Consider the following 25,958-nt stretch of genomic DNA (forward strand, 5'->3'; position numbering starts at 1 on the left):
TTTTGTTTGTTTTTTTTGAGACAGAGTCTTGCTCTGTCGCCCAGGCTGGAGTGCAGTGGCAGTGCCATCTCGGCTCACTGCAACCTCCGCCTCCCAGGTTCAAGAGATTCTTCTGGCTCAGCCTTCCGAGTAGCTGGGATTACAGGCATGAGACACCATGCCCAGCTAATTTTTGTATTTTCAGTAGAGACGGGGTTTCACCATATTGGTAAGGCTGGTCTCGAACTCCTGACCTCAGGTGACCCATCCACCTTGGCTTCCCAAAGTGCTGGGATTACAGTCATGACCCACTGCGCCCAGCCGATGAGGAAGTTTTAAAAAGAATTTTTAATGCAGTATTTCATACATATTAAAGGATAAGTAAGTGTAACTTATATGAATTATAAAGAATAACAAAAGTGAATAGCTGTGTACCCACAACCCCACTTTAAGACATAGCACAGTCCTGGCCGGGCACGGTGGCTTACGCCTGTAATCCCAGCACGTTGGGTGGCCGAGACTGGTGGATCACGAGGTCGAGAAAAAAAAAGAAAAAGAAAAAGGAAAAAAGAAATAGCACAGTCCCAATACTGTTGAGACCCTTCATGTTAACACCCTGCTGGTCTCTCCTTTCCCTCTGCCCAAGGGTGATCACTGTTTTGAGTTGAGTATTCATCATCCTCTTGCTTTTCAACAGAATTTTATTTCATATATGGCAAAAGAAAAATACTATTCAATGTCATGTGTTTATGAAATTTATCTAAATGCTGTCAAGTATATATATTCTTCTGTCATTTGCCTTTTCCTTTTTCATTATTTTTTTGAGATATATCTTTGTTGATGCTTAAAGATAGTCTGTTCATTCTCACCTCTGTAGCACTCTGTTATATATTTTTCTGATTCTTCTGTTAATGGATAATTAAGTGCTTTTTACTTCTGTACTTTTTTTGTTTGTTTTTGAAATGGAGTCTCACTCTGTTGCCTAGGCTGGAGTGCAGTGGCACAATCTCGGCTCACTGCAACCTCCGCCTCCCAGATTTAAGCAATTCTCCTGCCTCAGCCTCTTGAGTAGCTGGGATTACAGGCGCCCACCACCACGCCTGGCTAATTTTTGTATTTTTAGTAGAGATGGTGTTTCACCATGTTGGTCAGGCTGGTCTCGAACTCCTGACCTTGTGATCTGCCCACCTCGGCCTCCCAAAGTGCTGGGATTACAGGCGTGAGCCACTGCGCCCGGCCACTTCTATACTGTTTTAACAGGCTGTTATGAAAACTTTCGTATCTGCCTCCTGGTGCACATAGGCAATAGTTTCTTTGGAGTCTTGAGTATACTGGGCTAGGTGGGGTGGCTCATGCCTGTAATCTCAGCACTTGGGGAGGTCAAGGCAGGATAACTGTTTGAGGCCAGGAGTTCGAGACCAGCCTGGGCAACATAGCGAGACCCTGTCTCCAAAAAAATGAAAATAAATAAAATGTTTAAAAAATAAAAAATAGGGCTGGGCACAGTGGCTCAACGCCTGTAATCCCAGCACTTTGGGAGGCTGAGGCAGGCGGATCACCTGAGGTCGGGAGTTTGAGACCAGCCTGACCAACATGGAGAAACCCTGTCTCTATTAAAAATACAAAATTAGCCGGGCGTGGTGGCACATGCCTATAAATCCCAGCTACTTAGGAGGCTGAGGCAGGAGATCGCTTGAACCCAGGAGATGGAGGTTGCAGTGAGCCAAGATCATGCCATTGCACTCCAGCCTGGGCAACAAGAGCAAAACTTCATCTCAAAAAATAATAATAATACATAAAAATCAATTAAAAATAGAGTTTAGAGTATATACACAGGAGTAGAAGTACAGGGCTCAGTATATGTTCAAATTTCAAAATTATGACACATTGTTTTCTAAAGAAGGTGAATCGATTTTTACAGACCCAACAGTAGTGGGTGAAATTTCTTTTTTGCTATCCTTAATACTTGTATTATCAGCCTTTTAAAATTTTTGCCAATCTTGTGCATCTAAAATGGTATTTCATTATCATATGAACTTTTTTTTTTGAGATTTTGAGATAGGGTCTCACTCTGTTGCCCAGGCTGAAATGTAATGACACGATCATGGCTCACTGCAGTATGGACCTCCCCAGGCTCAGTGATCCTCCCACCTCACCCTCCCCAGTAGCTGGGACTGCAGGCATACACCACCATGCCCAGCTAATTTTTTGTATTTTTTTTATAGAGACGAAGTTTTGCCATGTTGTCCAGGCTTGTCTTAAACTCCTGGGCTCAAGCAATCTGGCTGCCTCCCCTTCCCAAAGTGCTAGAATTACACTTCCCAAAGTGCTGAGCCACCAGGTCTGGCCAAATTTTTTGATTTTTTTGTGGAGATGGTGTCTCACTATGTCACTCAGGCTGGTGTTGAACTCCTGGGCTCAAGGATCCTCTCACCTTGGCCTCCGAAAGTGCTGGGATTACAGGTGTGAGCTACTGCACCTAGCCTGTTTTCTTTATTGGCTATGTCTTCCAGTTTGTTGCTCTTTTTCTTTTTTTTATGTCTTGACAATAAGAATTTTTAATTTTAATGTAGACAAATATGTAAATTTTTTCCTTAATCACTTTTTGTGTCTTACTTGGCATCTTCTCTTATCCTATGATCATATTCTTCTATATTGTCTTCTAAAAGTTTCAAGGGCTTAATCTTTGCATTTAAATATTTAATCCTTCTGGAGTTGATTTTTGTGTAAGCTATAAGGGAGGGATCCAGCTTATTTTTTTCCACATGTATAACCTGTTACCTCAGCCCAGCTTACTGAACGAGCTTTCCTATCCTGCCTGGTCTGCAGAACCACATCTTGATGTAGGAGAGTAAGGTGTACCCAGATGACATGGTGAAGTGTCCTCCAGTCCTCTCTTCATTTATGATTTTTACCTCCTGGCATATCTGAGGCGCCTTCATTTTGCATATTTCCAGAGCTGACAGCACTAGAGGCCGCTAGTAGGGCTTTGGTGTTTCACTCTATGCATTCATCTTCACGTTTACTGCTACCTGCAAGAGCTCAAACTGCTATGGCACTAGTGGGCCGGTAGGCAGTGAAGTAAATTTGTGGATATTAACCTTTTTGTCTGCTTCTGTGGCCACAGATTCTCCAGCTATGTATCGGGAACCATGATCTATTTATGAGGAGAAGGAAAGCTGATTCTTTGGAAGTTCAGCAGATGAAAGCCCAGGCCAGGGAGGAGAAAGCTAGAAAGCAGGTGAGCACAACCTTGTTTTAACTGATGATGTCACTGTGTGGTCAGTCCTGGACTGGGAGGCGAGGAGTGGTCATGGGCTGGCAGGAGTCTTTTGGCCGTGGACATACCTGCTCTTGTTTTATACCTTTTGGATCTTCATTTGCCGATGCCTACCTGGTGGGAAGTCAGCTCTGGAAATGAGGAATAAACCCTAATAGCATATCTAAAAGAAACATCTCTAGTAATTTCTACACTTGGAGAAATTAAGTGTGATTAACACCAGTTTGGGATGAAATAACCAAGAGTGCATGCATCTATCCATCTGGCTAGCTAGCTTGCTTTCTTTTTTTGCCTGTCTCCCTCCTTGTGCAGCCTTCTCCTTTTCTAATTAGATGGTGATAGAATGCAAGGTGGCATTTCAGTGCTTGCTGCTGGAATGCTAATTTGACTCTGGCTGCAATTCCTCACTGCAGGTCAGGCCTTATGGCATGTCACCTGCCCCAGGACTTGCCAGGAGCATCTATCAGCAGACTGGATGATCTGCATCATTGTTTTCTACTCATAAACCTTCTCTGCCCATGGAAATCCACACAACTAATTTGGGCCTTACTGCTGAGAATATCAATTGTGTTTTTGGATAAACTACTAGATAGAGTAGCAGCAGCTGCAGTTGGCTGCCCTCAGGACTTGCAAGCTCAGAAGTGTAATAATTAGTTTGTGCGCACCTTTCTGATTTGGATACATTGGAGAGGCTGGCTCCCAGCCCTAGGATTTAGAATGAAATGCCCAGTGTGCTTCCAGCTCTCTATCTGTTTGCTTTCTGAGGTGGTGGGCCACAAATGTGTTCTTTGGGATGCTTTCAGGGTGATGGGATGGATTTGTTGGACAAAGAAATCCTACTGAGCCAGCAGGGAGTCACAGTGGAAGTTTCATGAAGAGCTCTTGGCAGTGGCTCATCCCTATAACTCCAGCACTTTGGGAGGCCAAGGCAGGAGGATCACTTGCCTAGGAATTTGAGGCTGCAGTGAGCTATGATTGCACCACTACATTCCAGCCTGGGTGACCAAGCAAGACCCTGTTTCAAAACAGAAGCAAAAACAAAATACCAAAATAAATAAATAAATAAGTAAATAAATAAGAAGGAGGAGGAGAGCTCTCTTTGACCTTTTTCTTACCAGAGCAAAGCTTAGAAGTAAGAAATCTGAAAGTGTCAGGGAATATGTAGCCTGTGGGCCCTGGCAGAGAATAGCAGGAACACTGCAGATCGGCACTGCCTACAGCACAGCAGAGCCACAAACCTGGCATCTGGGCAACCACATATCAGGTGGACAGACACTGACCTTGGAGCCAGATCTGAAATTTAGAATGTGAGTAAGTCAATGACTTACCTTCCAGACCTCAGTTTTCTCATCCATCAGGTGAAACTAATGATATACCTTCTCCATCTCAGATGAAGGGACGTATATTACACCTTACAGTCTTTGTAAGCAGTAAACTTCTTTTGTGAATAGGAGGTCCTTTATATTGGGGTAGAGGTCTTAGGGAAAGTACAGTGCCAGGAACTGAAGGAGATTACCTGGCTTTTTTTTTTTTTTTTTTTTTTTTTTAACAAGAGGGTCTTGTTCTGTCACCGAGGCTGGAGTGCAGTGGTTTCATCATAGCTCACTGTAACCTCAAGCTCCTGGGCTTGAGCAATCCTTCTGTCTCAGCCCCTCAAGTAGCTGGGACTACAAGTGCATGCTACCACACCTAGTTAATTTTAATTGTTTCGTAGAGATCAGGTCTTGCTATGTTACCCAGGCTGATCTCAAACTCCTGGGCTCAAACATTCCTCCCGCTTCGGCGCCCCAAAGTGCTAGGATTACAGGCATGAGCTGCTATGCCTGCCTGGCCTGACTGGGCTCTTTCTTTCTTTCTTTCTTTCTTTCTTTTTTTTTTTTTAAAGAATTATAGATATGTAGTAAGCCACCTTATGGAAATTGTAATATGATGGAAATGAGAGAACAAATTGGCCAAGCTTTTCATTGACTTGCAAGGAGAAAATTGGAGAAGAACTTTCACTGTTTTATTGCTTGTCTTTGCATTATCTTTTTGAGCTCCTCTGTGTGTGTGTGTGTGTGTGTGTGTATTTGGCTTAGGATTTAGAAAAAGCAGCAGTCTTAGAAACCTTGTATGACCAGAGTGTGGGATAAGATTGAAGCAAGAAGTAATTAAATGTGCTTTAATTATTTAAGGCAGAAAATAGTGCAGTGGTCACTTCTGGATTCTGCTTTTTGGACTCAGTTAGTACCCTGGGATCACAGAGGAATGGCACTGTCTTGTGCTTGTTCCCCTTATTAAGCTCAGCATGTGGTCCAATTAATGCAGTGATCCAGAAGGCAAGGGAGGTAGTGATGGCTTTGTACTGTTGCCTTAAGGACAGGGGGCTGTGTTCCTCGCCTGGCTCCCTCCTGTCCTAGGCCTGGCTCAGGAGTTGTCTCCACATGAGGCTGTACAAGTCTGTGCTGTGGCTGTTGCAGCTCCCCCCGTGAAATACAATGTGTGAACTATTGATGCATCACGTAGAATGATTCCGTCTTTTCTGTGGGTCAGAGGCAAGAGTGGAGCTATTGTTGATGAAATCAGAGATGTGAGAGGGGTCCATGTGGATTAGAAATGGTGAGATGGCTAGCCTGCCCAGATGAGAAAGCTGCTTATTTCTGGGGCTCTATCTGAGGGAGGAGGTCCTGCATTGCATCCCATCGGCCACAAGGCAGAGCCACCTGGGGTTTCCCAACAAAAAGCAACATTGGCAAGGTAGCCATTTCAGTGCACTGTGTATAAGAATGCCTCCTTCTGCCAGGTGCGGTGGCTCATGCCTGTAATCCCAGCACTTTGGGAGGCTAAGGTGGGTGGATCATAAGGTCAGGAGTTCAAGACCAGCCTGGCCAATATGGTGAAACCTCATCTCTACTAAAAATACAAAAATTAGCCAGGCATGGTGGCGGGTGCCTATAGTCCCAGCTACTCGGGAGGCTGAGGCAGGAGAATTGATTGAACCTGGGAGGCGGAGGTTGCAGTGAGCTGAGATCGTGCCACTGCACTCCAGCCTGGGCGACAGAGCAAGACTCTGTCCCCCCCACCAAAAAAAAAGAATGCCTCTTTCTATCCAGGTCAAGACTCAGTTTGGTTTTTTGTTGTTTGTTCGTTTGTTCATTCACCACTAGACTGTTTTTCAAGTGGCACAGCTTTCAACTCTGCAACTGGTTTAGAAGGACGGGGTGGGGGGCAATAAGAATGACCCTGGCTACCTAAAGGAAAGGGAAGGAAAAAGGTCCCAAAAGGGGAGACTCTGGAGATGGGGCATCTTTGGGCCCTTGTGGCACCCTAGGTCTCGAGCCCTGTGATTCAATGACTGTTTTTCTTCACCCCTCGCAGATGGAGCGGCAGCGCCTCGCTCGAGAGAAGCAGATGAGGGAGGAGGCTGAACGCACGAGGGATGAGTTGGAGAGGAGGCTTCTGCAGATGAAAGAAGAGGCAACAATGGCCAACGAAGCACTGGTGATTTCTGAGGGGCTGGGGTTCCAGGAGGCTACCTGGGGACTTCCTTGGCTTTTCTGGAGCTCGGTCTCCTGAAAACCATGAGTTAGCAGCGTTTGCTTTGAAATACTTAATTTCAGCTTTAAAAAAATCAGTGCCTTTTCTTTTCACCTGTGTTGGCTGAAGCAGATTTAGGTTGAGCTTATGTGCAGCCAAACTCCACTTTCACCACGAGGTTGCCTTTACAGCAGAGCTTCTCAGCCTGGGCACTACTGACATTTGGGGCTGACCATCCTTTGCTGTAGGAACTAGATCCCAGTAGCAGCACCTCACCCTCCATTTGTAACAATCCAAAACATCTTCAGACATTGCCACATGTCTCTCTCTTTTTTTTTTTTTTTTTTTTTTTTGAGATGGAGTCTCGCTCTGTTGCCTAGGCTGGAGTGTACAGTGGCACAATCTCGGCTTACTGCAATCTTCACCTCCCAGGTTCAAGCGATTCTCCTGCCTCAGCCGCCTGAGCAGCTGGGATTACAGGCACGCTGTAATTTTTGTATTTTTAATAGAGATGGCGTTTCACCATGTTGGTCAGGCTGGTTTCGAACTCCTGACCTCGTGATCTGCCCGCCTCAGCCTCCCAAAGTGCTGGGATTATAGGTGTGAGCCACCGTGCCCAGCTGTACTTTTTTTTTTTTTTTTTTGAGATGGAGTTTCGCTCTTGTTGCCCAAGCTGGAGTGCAATGGCATGATCTTGGCTCACTGCAACCTCCGCCTCCTGGGTTCAAGTGATTCTCCTGCCTCAGCCTCCCAAGTAGCTGGGATTACAGGCGCGCGCCAACACATCCGGCTTTTTTTTTTTTTGTATTTTTAGTAGAAATGGGTTTTCACCGTGTTGGTCAGGCTGGTCTTGAACTCCTGACCTCAGGTGATCCGCCCGCCTCGGCCTCCCAAATGGCTGGGATTATAGGCCTGAGCCACCATGCCCCGCCTGCCACATGTCTCTTGCAGGGGACAAAAAACTCTGGTTCTAACCACTGATTTAAAGGGAAAGAACAGAATTTAAGTTGTTTTTCTCCACATGAAGCATAAGCCTGAGCTGAGGTGGGTACTCAGAGAAGGTGCTCTTGGTACTCCCCATGGGTACAGCCCGAAGGGCCCTTCTGAAAAATTGGGGAATGTGGCTTGTCATCTCTTGTCAGAGGGTCATGGAGGGCACTCAGCAGCAGGGCCCCAGGAGTCCGAGACTCTGGTTTGTCCCATCTCAGTGTTCAAGGCAGATCTGGGCGGGAGAATAGCACATGATCCCGCTTCAGCTAAGAGCACCATGCCCTCCAGATGCGGTCTGAGGAGACAGCTGACCTGTTGGCTGAAAAGGCCCAGATCACCGAGGAGGAGGCAAAACTTCTGGCCCAGAAGGCCGCAGAGGCTGAGCAGGAAATGCAGCGCATCAAGGCCACAGCCATTCGCACGGAGGAGGAGAAGCGCCTGATGGAGCAGAAGGTGCTGGAAGCCGAGGTGCTGGCACTGAAGATGGCTGAGGAGTCAGAGAGGAGGTGAGGGGCACCGGGCACCAGACTGGCGAGGAGGCTGGTGAAGGGCTGCAGACCAGCCTGCCCTGAGGCTGAGCTCTACAGCAGCTGTCCTCAAGCTGCTTGCCCATCTTCTGGGCCGGGGGGAGGCTCCTCCTTGGCTGATAGTGACTGGTGCTTTATCCATTTTGGGGCTGGCGCTACTGGTTGGGCACAGGAACTCAGTTCTCCTGCCAGGGGGGCCTCTTTGTGTCTCTTTGATAAGCCCCTGTCCCTCTGATGGCCGTGTGTGCAGGAAAATCCCTGAGCATATCCACAGACTGCTTTCAGCTGAAGAGATGTGAGGAGGCTCTTTGTGCATTAAAAAAAAAAATGTGGTTCTTTTCTGCTTTCATTCAGTGGGGCTGCAGGAGAACAGCAGCTACTTACCTTTAAAGGGAAGCTAGTGCCTGCATCCCCCAGCCTTCCTTGGCACATGGGGGAGGAGGGCTAGGATGATCTCTGTGATTGGGATGTCCCACTCATGGCCAGGTTGAAGGATGGAACTGTTGTCTGTACTTTTGAAAGACTATTCTAGGTCTGCAACCTTCAGATAAACACTGACACATTCCCCACAGCTTTTGGCTCTGTTGATTTAGAGCACTTGAATTTGGCTTTTAGCTACCAAGGTGCATTCACTACAGTTTTCCTCACCACTCTTTGCATGTCGTTCTGGGAATATGGTTCCTTTTTGCCTGCCCTGCTTCAGGCCCCTTACTGTATATGGGGGTCACTGCCTGTGCATGATGCAGGTTGGGCCAGGTCCCTGCACCAGGCCTCACATGCCGTGTCCACCTGAGCCCCATAGGATGAGGATCTACACCAGGGTGTGGGTGCCCTCAGTGACTGGGCTCATCTTTCTGCTGGAGAAAGTGGGCACAAGGCCCACTGGTGTTTTATCCGGGGGCTGTGAAGACGCAGTTCTTGCAGATTCTGCCCTTTGTGATCCAATATAAGAACTTGATCCTCCAGGCTCTTCCTTTGCCCAGCTCACTCTCACCCAAAAATAAAGCAGAGAAAGCTGCTGGTGCCCCCTCCAGCTCCTCTGACTCCTGGCTGTAGAAGGTCTGGTTTCTCTCATTCCCCACCAGTTTTCCTGCTCTTCCAGTTTAGATTTACCAACTCAAACAAAAATCCTCAGGAATGTTGTCCTTGCTTGGAAGTTCTGATTTCATGTAAATGTCCCTGTCTCACTGTCCTTTTTCACCTCTTCAGGTGCCATCCTCAGGGTTAGCCCAGGTCCCTCCTCTGCAGGGGTAGGGTGGTGTCTTTTCCCGCCACCTGCCCTCTTCTGTGAAGCTGACATCTCATCCTTTCCTTACAGGGCCAAAGAGGCAGATCAGCTGAAGCAAGACCTGCAGGAAGCGCGTGAGGCGGAGCGAAGAGCCAAGCAGAAGCTCCTGGAGATTGCCACCAAGCCCACATACCCGGTGAGCCTGGGGGCCACCAGCTGGGGCTGCCTTAGTCCTGGTGATGTTCTCTTTCCTCCCGGCCCTTCAGTTCATCTGGCAGTGCCTTCAGGGTGACCATTCAAGCAAATGCATGGCTGGATGAGAGGTGCAGAGAGCCTGCAGTTAGGGACAGGGTAGAACATCCTGGTCTGCCATTTGGCTTTGGACTAGTTAGTTGTCTCTTTGGTTGCCTGGATAACAGGCAACAGGGCCTTTTCCAGCTCTGGAATGTTTTTCTTGTTCTAAGTAATATAGTCCCAAATTATCCTCAAGAGAATTTGCTCTCTTGCCTCTTAATGCTGAGCTGAATGTAATCTTCAACTATCAGTATATAACATATATCATAATTATAGTTCTGGGAAGGGATTGGCTGTACACCTCAGAGTGAATTACTGCCGTGCAAGAACGAGCAGCCACTCTCAGTTTGGGGACAGAGAGTCAGACTTCCATTAAATGGGGTCACAAAATGAATAGAAGCCTCTTTCCTTCCTTTCTTCTGTGCATTCAGTTGGCTTTTTTTTTTTTTTTTTAATGCATATTTGTTCAGTGTCCACATAGTGCCACGCAGTTGGAAGTCTCTATCCTGACAGGTGTTCTCAGAGTGCACAGGTGCCTAGAGGAGGAGGACACAGCCCACCCTGGAGGAGCAGGAGAGGCTCAGTATGGTGTCTACACTGATGCTTGAAGGGGGAGCAGGAAGTAGCCAGGTGGAGAAGAGAACATAGGGTATTCAGGGTGAGGGCACAGATGCACACATGGCCCAGACTCACACACGGCACAGTCATCTACATGGCACAGACACACACACGTACCCATACATACATTGATGCACATAGCACATCCACACACACAGCACAGACACACACACGCACCCATACTTACATTCATGCACATGGCACAGGCACGTACGTGACCCAGATGCACAAAGGGCACCAGAGGCACAAGCTGCCCAGGGTTTGAGGTGGGGAAAATGTAAGCAGTTTGCTGTTGCCGTATATCCCGGTTCTCTGTTACTGTGTAACAACCCACCCAAGCCAGCTGTGTGGCTTCATTAGTATCTCTGGTGGCTTGTTGGGTTGACTGGGCCAGACAGAGATCCTTGCTGGGGATCTCTCTGGTGGTCACAGTCAGATGGTAGCTGGGATTGTAGTCGTCTGAGCACTCAACTGGGCTGAACACCTGAGTTGTGTGTTTTGTTTTTATTTATTATTTTATTTATTTATTTTTTTTTTTTGAGAGAGAGAGTTTTATTTACTCTGTCACCCAGGCTGGAATGTGGTGGCAGAATCGCAGCTCACTGCAACCTTCGCCTCATAGGCTCAAGCGATCTTCCCGCCCCAGTCTCCTGAGTAGCTGGGACCACAGACATGCACCACCACGCCCAGCTAATTTTTTTTTGTATTTGTTAGGGACAGGGTTTTGCTATGTTGCCACAGCTGGTCTCAAACTCCCAAGCTCAAGTGATCTGCCTGCCTCAGCTTCCCAAAGTGCTGGGATTATAGGCATGAGCCACTGTGCCCAGCCTATATGTGTTGTTTTTAAAATATACACTGGAGCAAAGCTTATACACTGCTGTAACTGCTCTTTCCTCTTAGCAGTCAATCCTGGAGGAGATCATCCATGTCAGCTTTTTAATCATGTTTTGTTGTGTGGATGGATTGTAATTTATTTAACCAGTCCCTCATGGATGAGTATTTAGTCTGTTTTCTTTTGCAATTTTGAACAAAATGGCACTGAACATCCCTGAACACAAATCTTGACACACACACATGGATATATTGGTAGAATAAATTCTTATAATAGAACTGTGGGGTCAAATTTTCAATTTTGATACTCTCCAAAGAAGTCATACCAGTTCATGCTCTCACTAGTGGTGCAGCAACTAGTATGCGTTTTTGCTGGAAATTTTTATGAAGTATAACATACACATAGAGAAGTGCCCAAATTACAACTGTACAGTTTGAAGAATTTTCACAAACTGAACATACCCATGTACCCAGCACCCAGATCAGAAAACAGGACATCCCTGGCACCCCAGGAGCCTTCTCTCAGCACCCTTGCAGATGGTCTGCCTCAGGCCTTGAGAATGTCTCAAATGAATGTTCCAAGCCTCTGCTCTTTCCCAGACACTGTCCTAGACTCATTACGGGATCCAAGGATGAAAAAGAGGCAGATTGTTTGCAGGAAACTTGCAAATAGTAGAAAGAAGATACAGCCAAAAAGAAATCTTCTACAGGGTGGAATCGCAGAAGAACCATTAGAGAACTGTAAACACAGCGTTAAGGGACAGCAAAGAAAAGGGTTGCCGGCTGGCTGGGAGGGGCTAGAAAGGCTTTGGTGAGAGATCATGGTGTTTGAGAAGGGCCTTGAAAGAGGGATGGAGCATAGGGAGGAGAAATGGGATAGGCAGGGGTACAGAGCTGGGAAGGCAGTAGTCCAGGGGATAATAAACAATACTGTCTGTGACTTAGTAGGGCAAATAGTAGGAGAAGCCGGGAAGCTAGACTGGGGCCCTCTTTAGATGACCCTTTGTGCTGGGATGAAAGTCCAAAAAAAAAAAAAAACTACACCACCCCTGCTTCAGGCCCTACTCCAGTTCCATTGTCCAAGCCCAAGCCCCTTGGTGGGCAGGTGGAGCCCTTTGTGGTGGTGCCCATCTCCCACCCCACCTCTCCACACTGCATGGCAGACTCCTGGCACCCTCGCTGGGCACTGCCCCACCCATTGCCATACCTCCCGCCCGGCAAACCTTCTCCTGGCACTGTCTTGGATCCCAGCAGAAGCAGCATCTCTTCTAGCCTCTGTTCGCTCCCTGGCTACAGTGTTTACCTTTTTTAACAGTGATGATCTGTGAACACATGTATTTCCTGAACAAGACTTTCAGCTGCTCAAAGCCAAGGATACTGTCTTGTTTTCTGCATCTCCAGCCCCTCGCACAGGGCCTGCGAGTTTCCTAAATGAAAAAGCGAGTGGGAGTTTGTGTTTGATTCAGCTGAGCGTGAAGAACGGTTAGAGATTTGAGGGATGAGGGATGATTTTCCTGGATTTGTAGTCTTTGGTATTGTTTACCTGGCAGTGGCAAATGTGGAGGGAGTGAAGTGGAGGGATGGGGGCTCGTGGTGGCATTGGGAGGTGGGACCCGAGTTGTGCCCATTGCCTCTGTGGCTGCTGGAGGATCAGTTGTCAACACAGTAGTGTCCTTCTGTGCTTGTACGACCCAAGCTCCTAATCCAAAATTTCTCATTAACAGCCCATGAACCCAATTCCAGCACCGTTGCCTCCTGACATACCAAGCTTCAACCTCGTTGGTGACAGCCTGTCTTTCGACTTCAAGGATACTGACATGAAGCGGCTTTCCATGGAGATAGAGAAAGAAAAGTATGTAGCCCCCTGTGCCCTGCTGTGGGCAGCCGTGAACTAGAGTGAGTGATTGGGGCCTTGGGAAGCTGGGGCAGAGGTGAGAGGTCGCTGCAGCAGCCTGTCATTACTCCTGCAAAGGTTTGCTCTGCACTTACCCCCTGGAGGAAGAATTTCCTTAATCAGAAATTAAGGGACAACAGATCAGCATTCATTCTGAATGAATAAAAATAAAAATTTTTATCCAGGATAAAAATAACACTTGACTGGTGACCTGAAGTTTTTGGTGGTTCTAAACCTCACCTAAAGTGTAGGACTGGGTTGTTAGCATCTCTGAGTCAGTTCAACTGCTGTTACACTACTGGACTGTAGTCACCTCCTAGTTGCATTCTCCAGCAACTGGGATCTGTGGTGGTTCCCATGTCTAGAACAAACAAAGGTGAGAGAAGAGACTCAGGCTCGAGGCTGAGGAAAGCTGACAGCTGGTGGGGCCACTTTGCTGCAGTGGGTGGCGCTGGGCAGGGCCCCAGCATGGCCTGATCATGGCAGCAATTGCTGAGCTGCCCTCTGTCTTCCCTTTATGGTGGGTAGAAGTGGATCAGAGATGGAAAGGAAAGGATCCCCACTGCAGAGGAAATCTAAGCGAGGGCCCCTAATTCCCAGAGCTAGCGGTAAGTTGGTTAACTGCTGCTGCTTGCTGGAGGACACCCACAGTAGCTACCATGCACTGAGTGCCTGTGTGTCAGGGGTTTTGGCTTTTGTCACATTTAGTTCCTGCTAACTTACAAACATCAAACTGACATCAAAGGTAGGTTTTCATGTTCCCATTTTATAAGTGAGAACTCAGATTTAGAGAGTTTAGTGAACTCCACCAGCATCCCACAGCTGATGCAGAGGGGTTGAAACCCCTCACCCATCTGACTCTGCAGCCCATGTGCTTTTACCATGGGTGGTATCCTCAGGAAAACCCTTTGGGGAAAGTGTCTCCATGGAGTCCAGTATGGGCAACCACAACCCAGGCTGTTTTTCTTTGGGCTCTCACACTGAGGGTATAGCTAAGTAGCCAATGAACCAGAGCCTCTAGCTGTCATATCTGCTGTCCATGTTCCTTTCACCATTATCCAGACATATATATTTATGTGGTTGGGATCCGGGATCAGGGTGAAGCTGTTCTGTGTCTGCTATTTTATAGTTTGTATTTTGTTACTATCTTAGTTTGTTTTGGCTACTGTACAGAGGCTGGGTAGCTTATAAACAACAGAAATTTATTTCTTGGCCAGGCACAGTGGCTCATGCCTGTAATTCCAGCACTTTGGGAGTCCAAGGTGGGGCAGATCTCTTGAGCCAGGAGTTCAAGACCAGCCTGGGCAACATGGCAAAACCCCATTTCTACTAAAAATACAAAAATTAGCTGGGTGTGGTGGCACAAGCCTGTGGTCCCAGCTACTCAGGAGGTTGAGGTGGGAGGATTGCTTGAGCCTGGGAGGCAGAGGTTGCAGTGAGCCCAGATTGCACCACTGTACTCCAGCCCGGGCAACAGAGAGACACCCTGTCTCAAAAAAAAAAAGGGAAAGAAATTGATTTCTCACAGTTTGGGAAGCTGGGAAGGCCAAGATCAAGGCACGGGCAGAGGTGGAGTCTAGTGAGGGCATTCTTCCTGGTTCATAGTCAGCCCCTTTTTGCTGCGTGCTCACCCAGTGGAAGGGATGAGGGGTCTCTCTGGAGTCTCTTTTATAAGGGCACTAATCCCATTCATGAGGCTCTACCCTCATGACTGCCCAAAGGCCCCACCTCCTGACACTTTTTTTTTTTTTTGAGACGGAGTCTCGCTCTATCGCCCAGGCTGGAATGCAGTGGTGCGATCTTGGCTCACTGTAACCTCCACCTCCTGGGTTCAGGCGATTCTCCTGCCTCAGCCTCCTGAGTAGCTGGGATTACAGGCGCACGCTATCATGCCCAGCAAACTTTTGTATTTTTAGTAGAGATGGGGTTTCACCATGTTGGTCAGGCTGGTCTTGAACTCCTGACCTCATGATCTGCCCACCTTGGCCTCCCAAAGTGCTGGGATTACAGGCGTGAGCTACCACGCCCAGCCGGTGATTAGGTTTCGACCTATGAATTTTGAAGATATGAACATTCAGACCATGGCACTTCTTACCCTTGCACGTATTGGCAGAGTCTCTATACTAACCATGGCAATCCCTATGGAGTGTTTTTGGTATTTGTATTGCATGGTTTTTCTGGCCATACCTTGTAGTTGGACACTTTGTGGGTGGTTTCCAGATTTTCACCATCATGGATGCTGTCACTCAGTGTATCTGTTCTCAGGTGAGGGTGGGGATCTTTTCTTCCTTGCGTTGGGTGAGCTTCTGAGTGAGCTTCTTTCGTCTTTAGATGAAGTCTCAGAACAAGTGGGAGTGTGGATGTGGCCTATCAAAAGAGATCACGTGAAGCTGGGCGCTGTGGCTTATGCCTATAATCCCAGCCCTTTGAGACCAGGGGTACAAAGCCAGCCTGGGCAGCATAGCAAGATCCTTTAAAAAAAAAAAAGAGTTTACTTGAATTACTGCTCCAAGAAGGGTTGAGACAAGGAGATTGTTCTGGGTTCCCAGGAAGCTTGTTTCACGTATGTTTTTTTTTTTGTACAGAACAAAAAGCTGTCCATGACAGCTGGTATTTGTAGAGCCCCCTATGAGAATGTACCAAGGGCTTTTCTACTCTTTCTTTTTCTTTCCTTTTCTTTTCTTTTTTTTTTTTAAAATAGAGACAGGGTCTTGCTATGTTTCCCAAGCTGGTCACCAACTCCTGGGCTCAAGCAATCCTCCTGCCTCAGCAACCCAAAGTACTGGGATTACAGGTGGAGCCACCGTGTCTGGCCTCCTACACTTTGTTTTATTTAATCCTAACCATGGCCCTGTGATCATTATCCCAATTTTAATGATGAGGAAACATTCATAGCACTTAAGTGACCAGCCCAAGCTCCCATGGCCTGTGAGTGGCCAAGTAGAGACATGAACCCTAGGCCTCAAACCCTAGATCGCGCACCAAGCAGCTTGTGGGCCACAGAGCACCTGAGCCATGTCTCACTGTCTGCCCAAGCCCTGATGCATGATACCCTCTTGCCGGCAGAGTGGAATACATGGAAAAGAGCAAGCATCTGCAGGAGCAGCTCAATGAACTCAAGACAGAAATCGAGGCCTTGAAACTGAAAGAGAGGGAGACAGCTCTGGATATTCTGCACAATGAGAACTCCGACAGGGGTGGCAGCAGCAAGCACAATACCATTAAAAAGGTACCCAGGGTCTCTTTCTTGTATTTTGCTGATCAGGACCATCATTAATGAAATGTGCGGTTGGCATCTGGTTTCCTCAGTAGCCAAGTCACTAGACTATTGGCATCTTTTGTATGTACTTAGTTGAGGAAATTTTTAAATTTATGCCAGAAAGGGAATTTAATCTGCCAATGACTATGAACCCATTGGCTGGATGGAAGTTGAGCTTGTGTTAAAAGCTCTAATGTAATGAACCCCTGTTACAGGGTGGATTTTGATCCCTCATTTAGCAGTAAAGCATAATGCCCTTTTAAGCCAAGGGGTGTTATACCCAGGGAGCTGCCTTACTTTATGAGAAAGCAGAATGAAATGGAGGCTATTGAGAATGGACTTTCCCTCTAGTCTTGTGGTGTCTTTAAGTGGCAAGGACTATAAAACCAAACTGAATTTTTAACTTTTTTCATACTTAAAAGGAAGTGTCTAGGAGAGAACCTCTTTGTTTTAAAAGAGAAGACTTTATTACTTTGCAAATGGTTTCATATCTTTCTCTATTGGTATTTTGAGCTTTCAGCATTGTCGAGATTCAGAAGCTAAATTCCATACTAATTATCAGCCCAAGAGCATACCTCTCTCATTTGGGCCAAGCAGAAGGGTCTTCTCATGCCAAATAATGCTCTGCTCTTAACTGATAGCCCAGGACCAGGTTAACACCTGTAAAATAGGTGTTATTAAGATAAGACTGTCCACTGAGTTTAGGTGATACTGATACAGTTAATTTTTTACTCTTTACCTCAGTCTTTAAAATGGGCTTCCAGTTTTATGGACTGTCTCTGTTTTTAGTGGTTAAGCTGTATCTGAAAACTCCAGGGGATCTGTTTCTGCCTGCCTTTGTTGTTGGGTACAGTAGGCAGCCCTGACTTCTACCTCTCGACTCCAGTCACAACTGGCACCGGGTAGAGAATTCCTGTTAATAGTGCAACCTAGAAGGAAAGGCATTTCCACATTCCACATTCTTCTTTCCTCTGGCTTCTGTAATTTACTGGGCTTCCCTTCCAAAACAAAATTATTAAACAGTAAAGGGGAGTTCAAGGGAGGCCTCAGCCATTAAGGAAAGAGGTAAAATGATGGCTGAGCCGGTGAGCCAATCAGCCCTTAAATGAACTGCCTCAGACACCCCATCTCACCCCTTACCCCAGCCTTGTCACCTGGGTTCCAGGAACAGTCTCACCATTTCCACTGCTGCGGCAATGAGCAGGGCCCTCAGCCACAGAAACCTGCAGTGTGAGAGCTGGAGAGACCCCATTCCAAGCCACTAAAACAAACAAAATCACTCGTCACGATTTCAGGCCTATCCAAGCATTTTGCAGATGGCACTTATGGCATTGTTGATATCACAGGGTATGTTTTTGTTTTTCTTCATTTTATTTTGCTGGTTTAGCCTCAAGCCCAAGGCAGAAGACCTATCTGCATTTGAGCCCTCAAAGTAGGTTGTTCCCAGGTACTCTCTATGTGGTGATGGTACTGCCCTCTGTGATACTAACCCGTGCATGAGCTTGCCTGTCTCTGTCCTCGGGCCACACTGAGCCCTTACGAGGGCAGGTGGTGCCTGGGTACTGGCCGCAGCATGCTTTGAGTCTAAAAGCAGGCACCCACCCTGTGGAGCCAGACCAGCCTCCAGGGCCCCAGAAGACTGCCTTGTTCCGAAGGGCATGTCATGGGACTGTAGGACCGGCCATTCTTCCCATCTCGTGTCATTGTTGGGCTGGGGAAGGTTATGGCTTCTTGTCCAGTCAGGTGTGTCTAAAAGTCCTTTGTCTTGGTGGCATACTCCTAGCATGGAAATGGGGTCAATCTGGGCACTTTGGAGACTGGTGTCTTTAACTCAAGATCAAGACCTTTTATGCGGTGACAGCCTCTCAAGACCCATGGTCACACCTGGCAGCTTCTGGTCGTGGGGCGAAAGGGTTGCTTGTGCTGGCTCATTTTCCTTTAGAGCTTTCCCTTTCTGTACACATCCCTTTTCTTTTCAAATAAAGCAAACCTAGAGCACAGGGTCTGATATGTGAGTCCACAGGGAGTGGACTGTCTGTTCATCCGTGCTCAGCCACCTCTGCTTCAGCTTCCTCTCCACAGGCTGAGCAGAGATGTGGTCAGAGTGAACTCACATTGGAACAGTACACTCATGGCACCCCGGAGAGGAGCGGTCACTGGTTGCTGAGTGAATTAACTGAATGTTTGCTGCTTTTCACCTGCAACAGTTCATTATTCTTCCAGCATGCCTAGGCAGTGGAGAGAATATATTTTGCCCAATAATAAAATGACATCCTGCCTCTACTTCTCACCTAATCCCCAGTAGTACCCATGCCAACAAGCCCCACACCACCCAACAGCAGCATAGGATGTGTCCTTTGGAGTCTTCCCCGCAGTTTCTGCTCATAGAGTAGAATAAGCTCATTGGAACCTTTCTACCAAAAAGAGATCTGGCATAAGATAGATCCTACTTGTGGTCGTTATCCCATCAAGAGAGGTCAGCTGTTAAAGTCCCTGATAGATCTCATTAAAAGGTACACTTGAGCTGTCAGTGGTTCCAAGAATCCATGACATGAACCCTGTTTTGTATGTGACACTTTCATTTAGCGGGCTCCTGTTTCTTCAGCTTTCATACCCATGTTGGCATTGATACAGAACAGTCCGTGCTCTGAGCAGGGCAGTTATGGCCAGCATTGTCATGGGCAGGCCAGCTCATGGCACCCAGAGTAGCCAGGTGGACCCACCTTGGTTTACTGAACTTTTTGTAACCACGGAGGCAAGCAGAAAATCCCGCTGCATTTCAGCCAGTGCTGCCAGGTGTTCCCTCCATGGGAAGGTGCTGCTCAACCTGAATGTGACTTCCTCTTTCTTCTTTCTATAATGATGCAGAATGCTGAAATTCTTCAGGGTCCTGATTTTGACTGTCATTTCTCACTGAGCTTTTACTGCAGACAAAAGAAGTTTCATTTTTAGTTAAATTTGCACTGCTCCTGGGACATGCATGGATGCATTTATTTATTCATCCATTTTAATGTCTCGATGTGAACTTGTTTTTAAAGCAGGCTACCAGGCAGTTAATCAAACACTCGGGTTAATCAAGGGTTAATAAAAGCAGGGACTTGATGTTTAATAGGACAGGCATTCTCTCAGCATCACTAGATTAAATAATGCTGCACTATTAAATTTTGCTGCACATAAAGTTCAGTGCATGTTCCATTTTCTAGACTTTGGCAGTGCCTGTGGTCAGTGACCGGGACTGATGAGCAGCCACATGCCTGCACTAGGGTGGCTCTGGGGTGGTGCATGCTGCAGTCTGGCTGGCACAAGCCTAGCTGAAGAGAAGTACTGCTTTAGGCTTGGATGTGGGGTTACCTAGATGTCAAGGGCAGAACTCCATCTAGAATGCCTGGGGATGAGATACAAAAGCTGATAGTGAATGGAACAGTTTCCAATGTCCAAAAGCTCGCTAATCTGGGATCAAACCAGCCTGCGTTGATGTTAGTTTTGTTTTGTTGTGAGACACAGTCTCCCTCTGTCACCCAGGCTGGTACATTCTCGGCTCACTGCAACCTCCACCTCACAGGCTCAAGTGATCCTCCTGCCTCAGCCTCCCAAGTAGCCGAGACTAGAGGTAGTAGCCACCACACTCAACTAATTTTTGTATTTTTTGTAGAGATGGGGTTTCGCCATGTTGCCCAGGCTGGTCTTGAACTCCTGAGCTCAACCAATCTGCCCGCCTCTGCCTCCCAGAGTGCTGGGATTATAAAAGTGAGCCACCGTGCTTGGCCTGTTTTGTTTTTAATAAGGTTTTTTGTTTGTTTTGTTTTGTTTGAGACAGGATCTCACTCTGTCACCCACGTTGGTGACAGCCTCGACCTCCTGGGCTCAAGCGATCCTCCCACGTCAGCCTCCCAAGTAGCTGGGACTACAGGCATTTGCCACCATGCTTGACTGATTTTTTTATTTTTATTTTTGTAAAGATGGGTTTCGCCACGTTGTCCAGGCTGGTCTCAAACTCCTGAGCTCAAGTGATCTTCCTGCCACAGCCTCCCAAAATGCTGGGATTACAGACATGAGCCATTTTGCCCAGCCATTGTATTTGTCCTCATTTTCAGTACTCTTCTGCCTCGCTGAGAGGTCGCAGAGTCTGTGTGGTTTCAGCAGTACCCATGGGGGCTGTGTAACATTGAAGCTGATTCAAGGAGTTTGCCCTTAGGCTACCAGGGGTTACCGCATTCCCTCAGGAATGCTGAGCGGCCATCCAGCCTGATTAACCGAGATTCCTACTTCTCTGCCACTTCCTTTCTCTATAATTCATACTCGCTCTTTTTTTTTTTTTAATTATACTTTAAGTTCTAGGGTACATGTGCACAACGTGCAGGTTTGTTACATATGTATACATGCAGCCGTAAAAAAGGATGAATTCTTACTCTGTCTTGAGGCACAGTGTCCTCACCTGCAAAAGGTGAATAAAAATAGTCTTTGCCTCCAGGACTGTTGTGAGGAATAAATGAGAGAATGTGCATGCAACACTCAGTGCACAGTCAGAGCTCAGTAAGGGGCTAAAACTCTGAAAAGGGAAAATCTGCTTGTGATCCTGCAGCAAAGGGCGAAGGACCGCATGTGGGCCACACCACCACATCTAGGTACACAGCTTGTGGTGGGCATATTCATTCATTGTATTAATTGCTATGTGGCTGGAAGTAAAAACTTTTAAAAAGTCATAATTGGCTGGGCACAGTGCCTCATGCCTATAATCCCAGCACGTTGGGAGACCGAGGCAGGTGAATCACCTGAGGTTGGGAGTTTGAGACCAGCCTGACCAACATGGAGAAACCCCGTCTCTACCAAAAATACAAAATTTGCCAGGTGTGGTGGTGCATGCCTGTAAACCCAGCTACTTGGGAGGCTGAGGCAGGAGAATTGCTTGAACCTGGGAGGTGGGGGTTGCGGTGAGCCAAGATCGTGCCATTGCACTCCAGCCTGGGCAGCAAGAGCAAGATTCCATCTCATAAATAAATAAATAAATAAATAGCCATAATTAACTTCACTGTTTCCTTGTAATATTTCACTTGGGTTTGCAAGGATATATTTTTCTCCTCTTGCTAATCTTAACTTCCTGTATTTCCATTTTTCCCAATTGATGATCAGTACAACTAGTTTGGCATTTGCATCTGAGTCAGAGCAGTGCTGGCGATCAAAAGCCGCCCTGGGGAACCTGGAATTGTTTCATTCTCAGCGGGAGCGACACGTGTCCTGGCATCTGAGCCTTCCGAGTGAGGGGAGTGAGTCTGGCAGTCAGGCTGGGGTTGGGGGACACGGGGTGCCTTGAGCCTGGCTTTCGTACCTTCAGAGCCACAGTGCCAATGATGGGACTGGTGGCTTGGTGTGGCGTAACTGTACCACCATACCTTGAAGGTAAAATGCAGTCCTGGAATATATACATTCAGGGTCTTTCTTTCATTGCTTCTCAAGAGAGGGGTTTCAGTCTCCCGATCCTGAGCTGGTCTGAGTGCCAGCAAACAAAGTCATCACTTTTGTGCCTGTGGTCTCCCAAGGAGCACAGGATTTCCAAGGAAATTGATGGATGAGAAATCATGGGGGTGGTGGAGCTTAGAAAGCTTATTTCATTAGTAAATGGTTTGAACCGTCAAGGTCCAGCTGTGGTTTCCACTGATGGAGGAACAGGAAGAAGAGGAGCCTTGACATTTATCTCAAGCGCCAGCAGCTTCTCTTGGATCAGGAAGACATAAAAGTCCAATGTCATCTTCAATTTGTGTGGGCTCCCCTTGGAGTTGCAGAGCCGGTGAAGTGAAGTAGAACAGTTAAAAAAACACCCGGGGAAGTGATAAATCACAGAGAGAGATTGCGTATGTGGGAAAGGCGTCTCCCACAATTAAAACAAGTGGCCAGAGCCTCCCTGGCGACCTCTGGTCTGCATTGCCAGCCCTGAAGATGGCTGCTAAATTACTTAAGTTTAATAGGTAGTTAATATAGCCAACCCTCCTTATGACCCCAGTGGGCTGAATGGCTCTGCTTGCTTTAGGAACTGGGCATTGTATGGTAGAACATCTTGGCCTTGACATAAAAGGTAGCATACTGGCTCTCCAGCCCTGAACCTTCCCTGCTGGAGCAAGGCAGGGGTGAGAGGGGGAAGGAAAGAAAAAGGAGTGGGGAGTGGGGTGGGGAGCAAGGATTAACAGGGAGCAGTAGCAGCACCAGATGTGGGCATAGCACACTGGGAAGAAATTGCAGTGGCGATCTGAACTCTTCCTCTCTGCTTCCTGGCTCTCTGGAAGCCCAGGGAAGGCATTAGGAACTGCAGGCTGCTCTGAGTGCTCCTCCCGGATGGAACACCTTGGGCTCATCCCTGAAGGCCACTCCTACCACTCTCACACACTGAGTTCCTGGTCTCATAACTGTTGAGAGCTTAGTTTTCTTGCTTGTTTCTGGTAGCTCTAGATAGAAGAATGTCTTGGCCTGTTTTCTAAAAGTCAACAAGCCAATCCTGTTTTTGGTTAAGAGACTTTACCCGGTCAAGCAGTTGTTCTTTGGGAGGTGTTGAAGAGCCTACAAACCTGCCTTGCCTGCCTAGGTATTTTACGACCATTTGGAGGTGCCTGAGGATATTACCAGGCCTTATTTGAGGCAGTAAAACACCCCGTTCGGCCGCTCGGCACCGAAGATGTGTTTCAGTGCAGCTCTCCTCGGCACCGGATTCGTTGCTGCAACAGTGGGAGGGAAGAGCCAGATGCAAACTCATTCTGCGAGCCCGAGGTTCTGTTCTCATGATCCTTGCTGTGATTTCTCTTTTGATGTTGGCAATTTTAAAATGACATCAGTCTATCTGGACCTTTTTCCTAAGGCTCTTGCTCAGACCACTGAGTAGATAGCCGCCACCTGCCCAGTGAGGTGAATCAGGCCCATTAGGCCATTTGTCAGGGGAAGGAACAGAGGAGCAGCGGAGAGCCCTGCTGGCCGGTGCCACAGGGCAGCCTGCAAAGCAGGTAGACAGGTTTTCAGGCAGCTTTTGCTGCTTTGGGTCCCTCAGGGATTAATACACAAAAAGGGCCCCTTGGGTATTCAGTGGCAGATTTCTCTTGAGAGCAGATAAAGTCGCTAATACCAAATTGGATTTGTTCATTGGGGTGGACTTGGCCTTTCGTTCCACCTCTGTGTAGGGTAAGTGTGTGGATAGTGCTCCCACTGTGCACATCACCAGATGGCATTTGGGTGCAGCTTTCCCTAGCCAGACTGCAGAAAAGCTTGATCTGGGCCAGACGCAGTGGCTTATGCCTGTAATCCCAGCAATTTGGGAGGCCGAGGCAGGCAGATCACGAAGTCAAGAGATCGAGACCATCCTGGCCAACATGGTGAAACCCCGTCTCTACTAAAAATACAAAAATTAGCTGGGCGTGGTGGCATGCGCCTGTAGTTCCAGCTACTCAGGAGGCTGAGGCAGGAGAATCGCTTGAACCCAGGAGGCAGAGGCTGCAGTGAGTCGAGATCGCGCCACTGCAGTTCAGCCTGGCAACGGAGTGAGACTCCGTCTCAAAAAAAAAAAAGAAAAAGAAAAGCTTGATCTGGCCACTTAGTACAGCCATCCCCCTTCACTGGCCCTTCCTCTTTGCTCATTTGGAAGGGGGAAGGTTTTCCACACCCCAAACCAAAGATTCTTTTGGAATTTGCTGCTACTGGATTCAGCTGTCACCTTTCTGCTCCAAGTCTGCTTTCTCCCTGTGGATCCGGTGCCAGAGGATCTGCGCGTCCATTTGTGTCTACACCCTCCCTGGCTCCTTCGTTTTCAATATGTAGTAATGGAGAGGAAATGTAACATGATTTTAGGGCTCACATGTCAATTCCACTGCATTTTTATGGGACAAGCAGAGACCCAGCGCCTGGAGTTATTAGGTTAGTATCTAAAATGGGTTCAACACTGTGAGTCTTATTGTTTAAAATGAATGAGATGATCCCCTCCTGCCTTCTTTTCTCCTCCCCTGGGATGAGTGGATTCAGGCAAGGCCCCCAGAGACGAGTTGAAGGAATCCTGGTGCTCTGATTAGTTTTGTTCCCCAGCTTAATTGTACAGCTGCCTTTCTCTCACCACTGATAGCCAAAGTGGCTCTGTGTCTCCCCCAACCTTCCCTTGCTTTAGGAACAAGATGATCACAATGCAGCCTTGTGAATCAATTTTCTCTCTGTGCTGATGAAAGTGTAATTCATTCTTAATCAAGCAGCCTTGCTGCTGCAGGCTCCGTGCCGGAATACATTTAGTTACCCTCCCATCACTTTGGGAAACGATCTCCCAAAAGGGCTTTTAGAGGAGAGCTGGAAGGAGAGTTGGCCGTGCGCCTCGTGCTGTGGTTTTCCAGCAGGGGGCACTCTCAGGAACAATGCTGGTGGAGGCTTTGTAGCTGCTGCTGGCAGGGCAGCAGGAGAATGTTTGTCACAGGTGCTGTCCAGGCTTGCTTTCTCCAGACCCTGGGGCCATTTCTCAGAAGTACCTTAATGGGCCACCCAAAATCCTCAGGTAGCAGTGAGGAGGAACAGTTGAAGATGCAGATTGCATGCCTGGGTTAGAGAGTGCCGGCTGGGTACCAGGTTCTTTTAGCCAGCCTCCTCTGTCTTTTTAAGTAGACAGATGTGTCTCCTGAATCTGAACTTGTTTAGATTGGGTGGATGTGTCTGTTTTTGTCACACCACACACAATTTGGGGAGCGTAAGGAGGCCCAGCTCTGCCAGAATGGAACTCTCCTAAGTTCTCCCCTGCCCTCTCACAGCCTGCTGGCTGTCACAAACAGCTGGCAGTTTTATGGACAAGTGGGCGGGGGAAAAGGGACTCTGCCAGGGCTGAGTCTCGATGTTGGGCAGGAAGTAAAAGCCAGGCCCCAACAAGTGGATCAGAGGGGGGATGTGAAGGTGAACAGTCAGATAGCAATAAAGCCTCATAGATCTGCCCCAGAGAAAGAACCAAGGAAGTTCGTCTCCTCAGAATGGAATTGGATTAGTGACAGACTTGAACAGCCGGTTCAGTTGAGAGAGAACTTAATTCCTCCTGTGTTATTCACACGGCTGATTCTAATCAGATGTGAAGAGACAGCTGGAGGAGAGCAGCGGGTCAGCCCATGCCTGGTGCGGAGGCTTCATGTTCTTGTAGGCATCTTCAGGGAACTGGCAGGAGCGCTTTGGATTGGAGACTCTGAGCAGGGCCCTTGGGTTTATAGCCTGCCCAAGGAACTGGGCCTGGCTGCGGGACTCCCATGGTTGGACCTCGTCTAGATTCAGTGAAAGTTTTGAAGGAAAGTGCGTGGCAGACGTCACTGGTCACGTTCACCAGAGCTTGGCCCACTTGTCTTCAGAAGGATTCAAAGGCAGTTGACCAGACTTGGCAGGTCCCAGACTGGTGCAGCCACTATCCTCGAGACCCTGGTTGTACACCCTGAGGTGCTTCTGCTTCATTACCTGCTGAAATTTGGAGACCTCTTCTTCCTGGATAACCTTCAAGATACTCATTGTGCATGCGAGGAATTCCCCGCCCTCCTGGGGGGACTCCACTCCCCAGG

At 47.7% G+C, this 25,958-nt stretch overlaps 1 protein-coding gene across 4 annotated transcripts in view; it reads left to right on the forward strand.

Moving 5' to 3' along the window:
* Positions 1-25,958, forward strand: part of NF2 (NF2, moesin-ezrin-radixin like (MERLIN) tumor suppressor) — a 95,572-nt gene that overhangs the window by 62,328 nt on the left and 7,286 nt on the right. The window contains exons 10-16 of one of the 4 annotated variants that reach the window (XM_024239938.3): positions 3,107-3,220; positions 6,617-6,739; positions 8,054-8,271; positions 9,611-9,716; positions 12,988-13,115; positions 16,224-16,386; positions 17,804-17,848. In XM_024239938.3, the coding sequence (XP_024095706.1) occupies positions 3,107-3,220; positions 6,617-6,739; positions 8,054-8,271; positions 9,611-9,716; positions 12,988-13,115; positions 16,224-16,386; positions 17,804-17,839 (888 nt within the window). In that variant the 3' untranslated portion in view covers positions 17,840-17,848. Of the gene's footprint in view, positions 1-3,106; positions 3,221-6,616; positions 6,740-8,053; positions 8,272-9,610; positions 9,717-12,987; positions 13,116-16,223; positions 16,387-17,803; positions 17,864-25,958 lie in introns of those variants that run through there. The other 3 variants (XM_063723013.1, XM_024239937.3, XM_054543307.2) reach the window with 3 other exon arrangements.

This window comes from Pongo abelii, chromosome 23 (assembly GCF_028885655.2).
Source record: "Pongo abelii isolate AG06213 chromosome 23, NHGRI_mPonAbe1-v2.0_pri, whole genome shotgun sequence".
NCBI lineage: Eukaryota > Metazoa > Chordata > Mammalia > Primates > Hominidae > Pongo > Pongo abelii.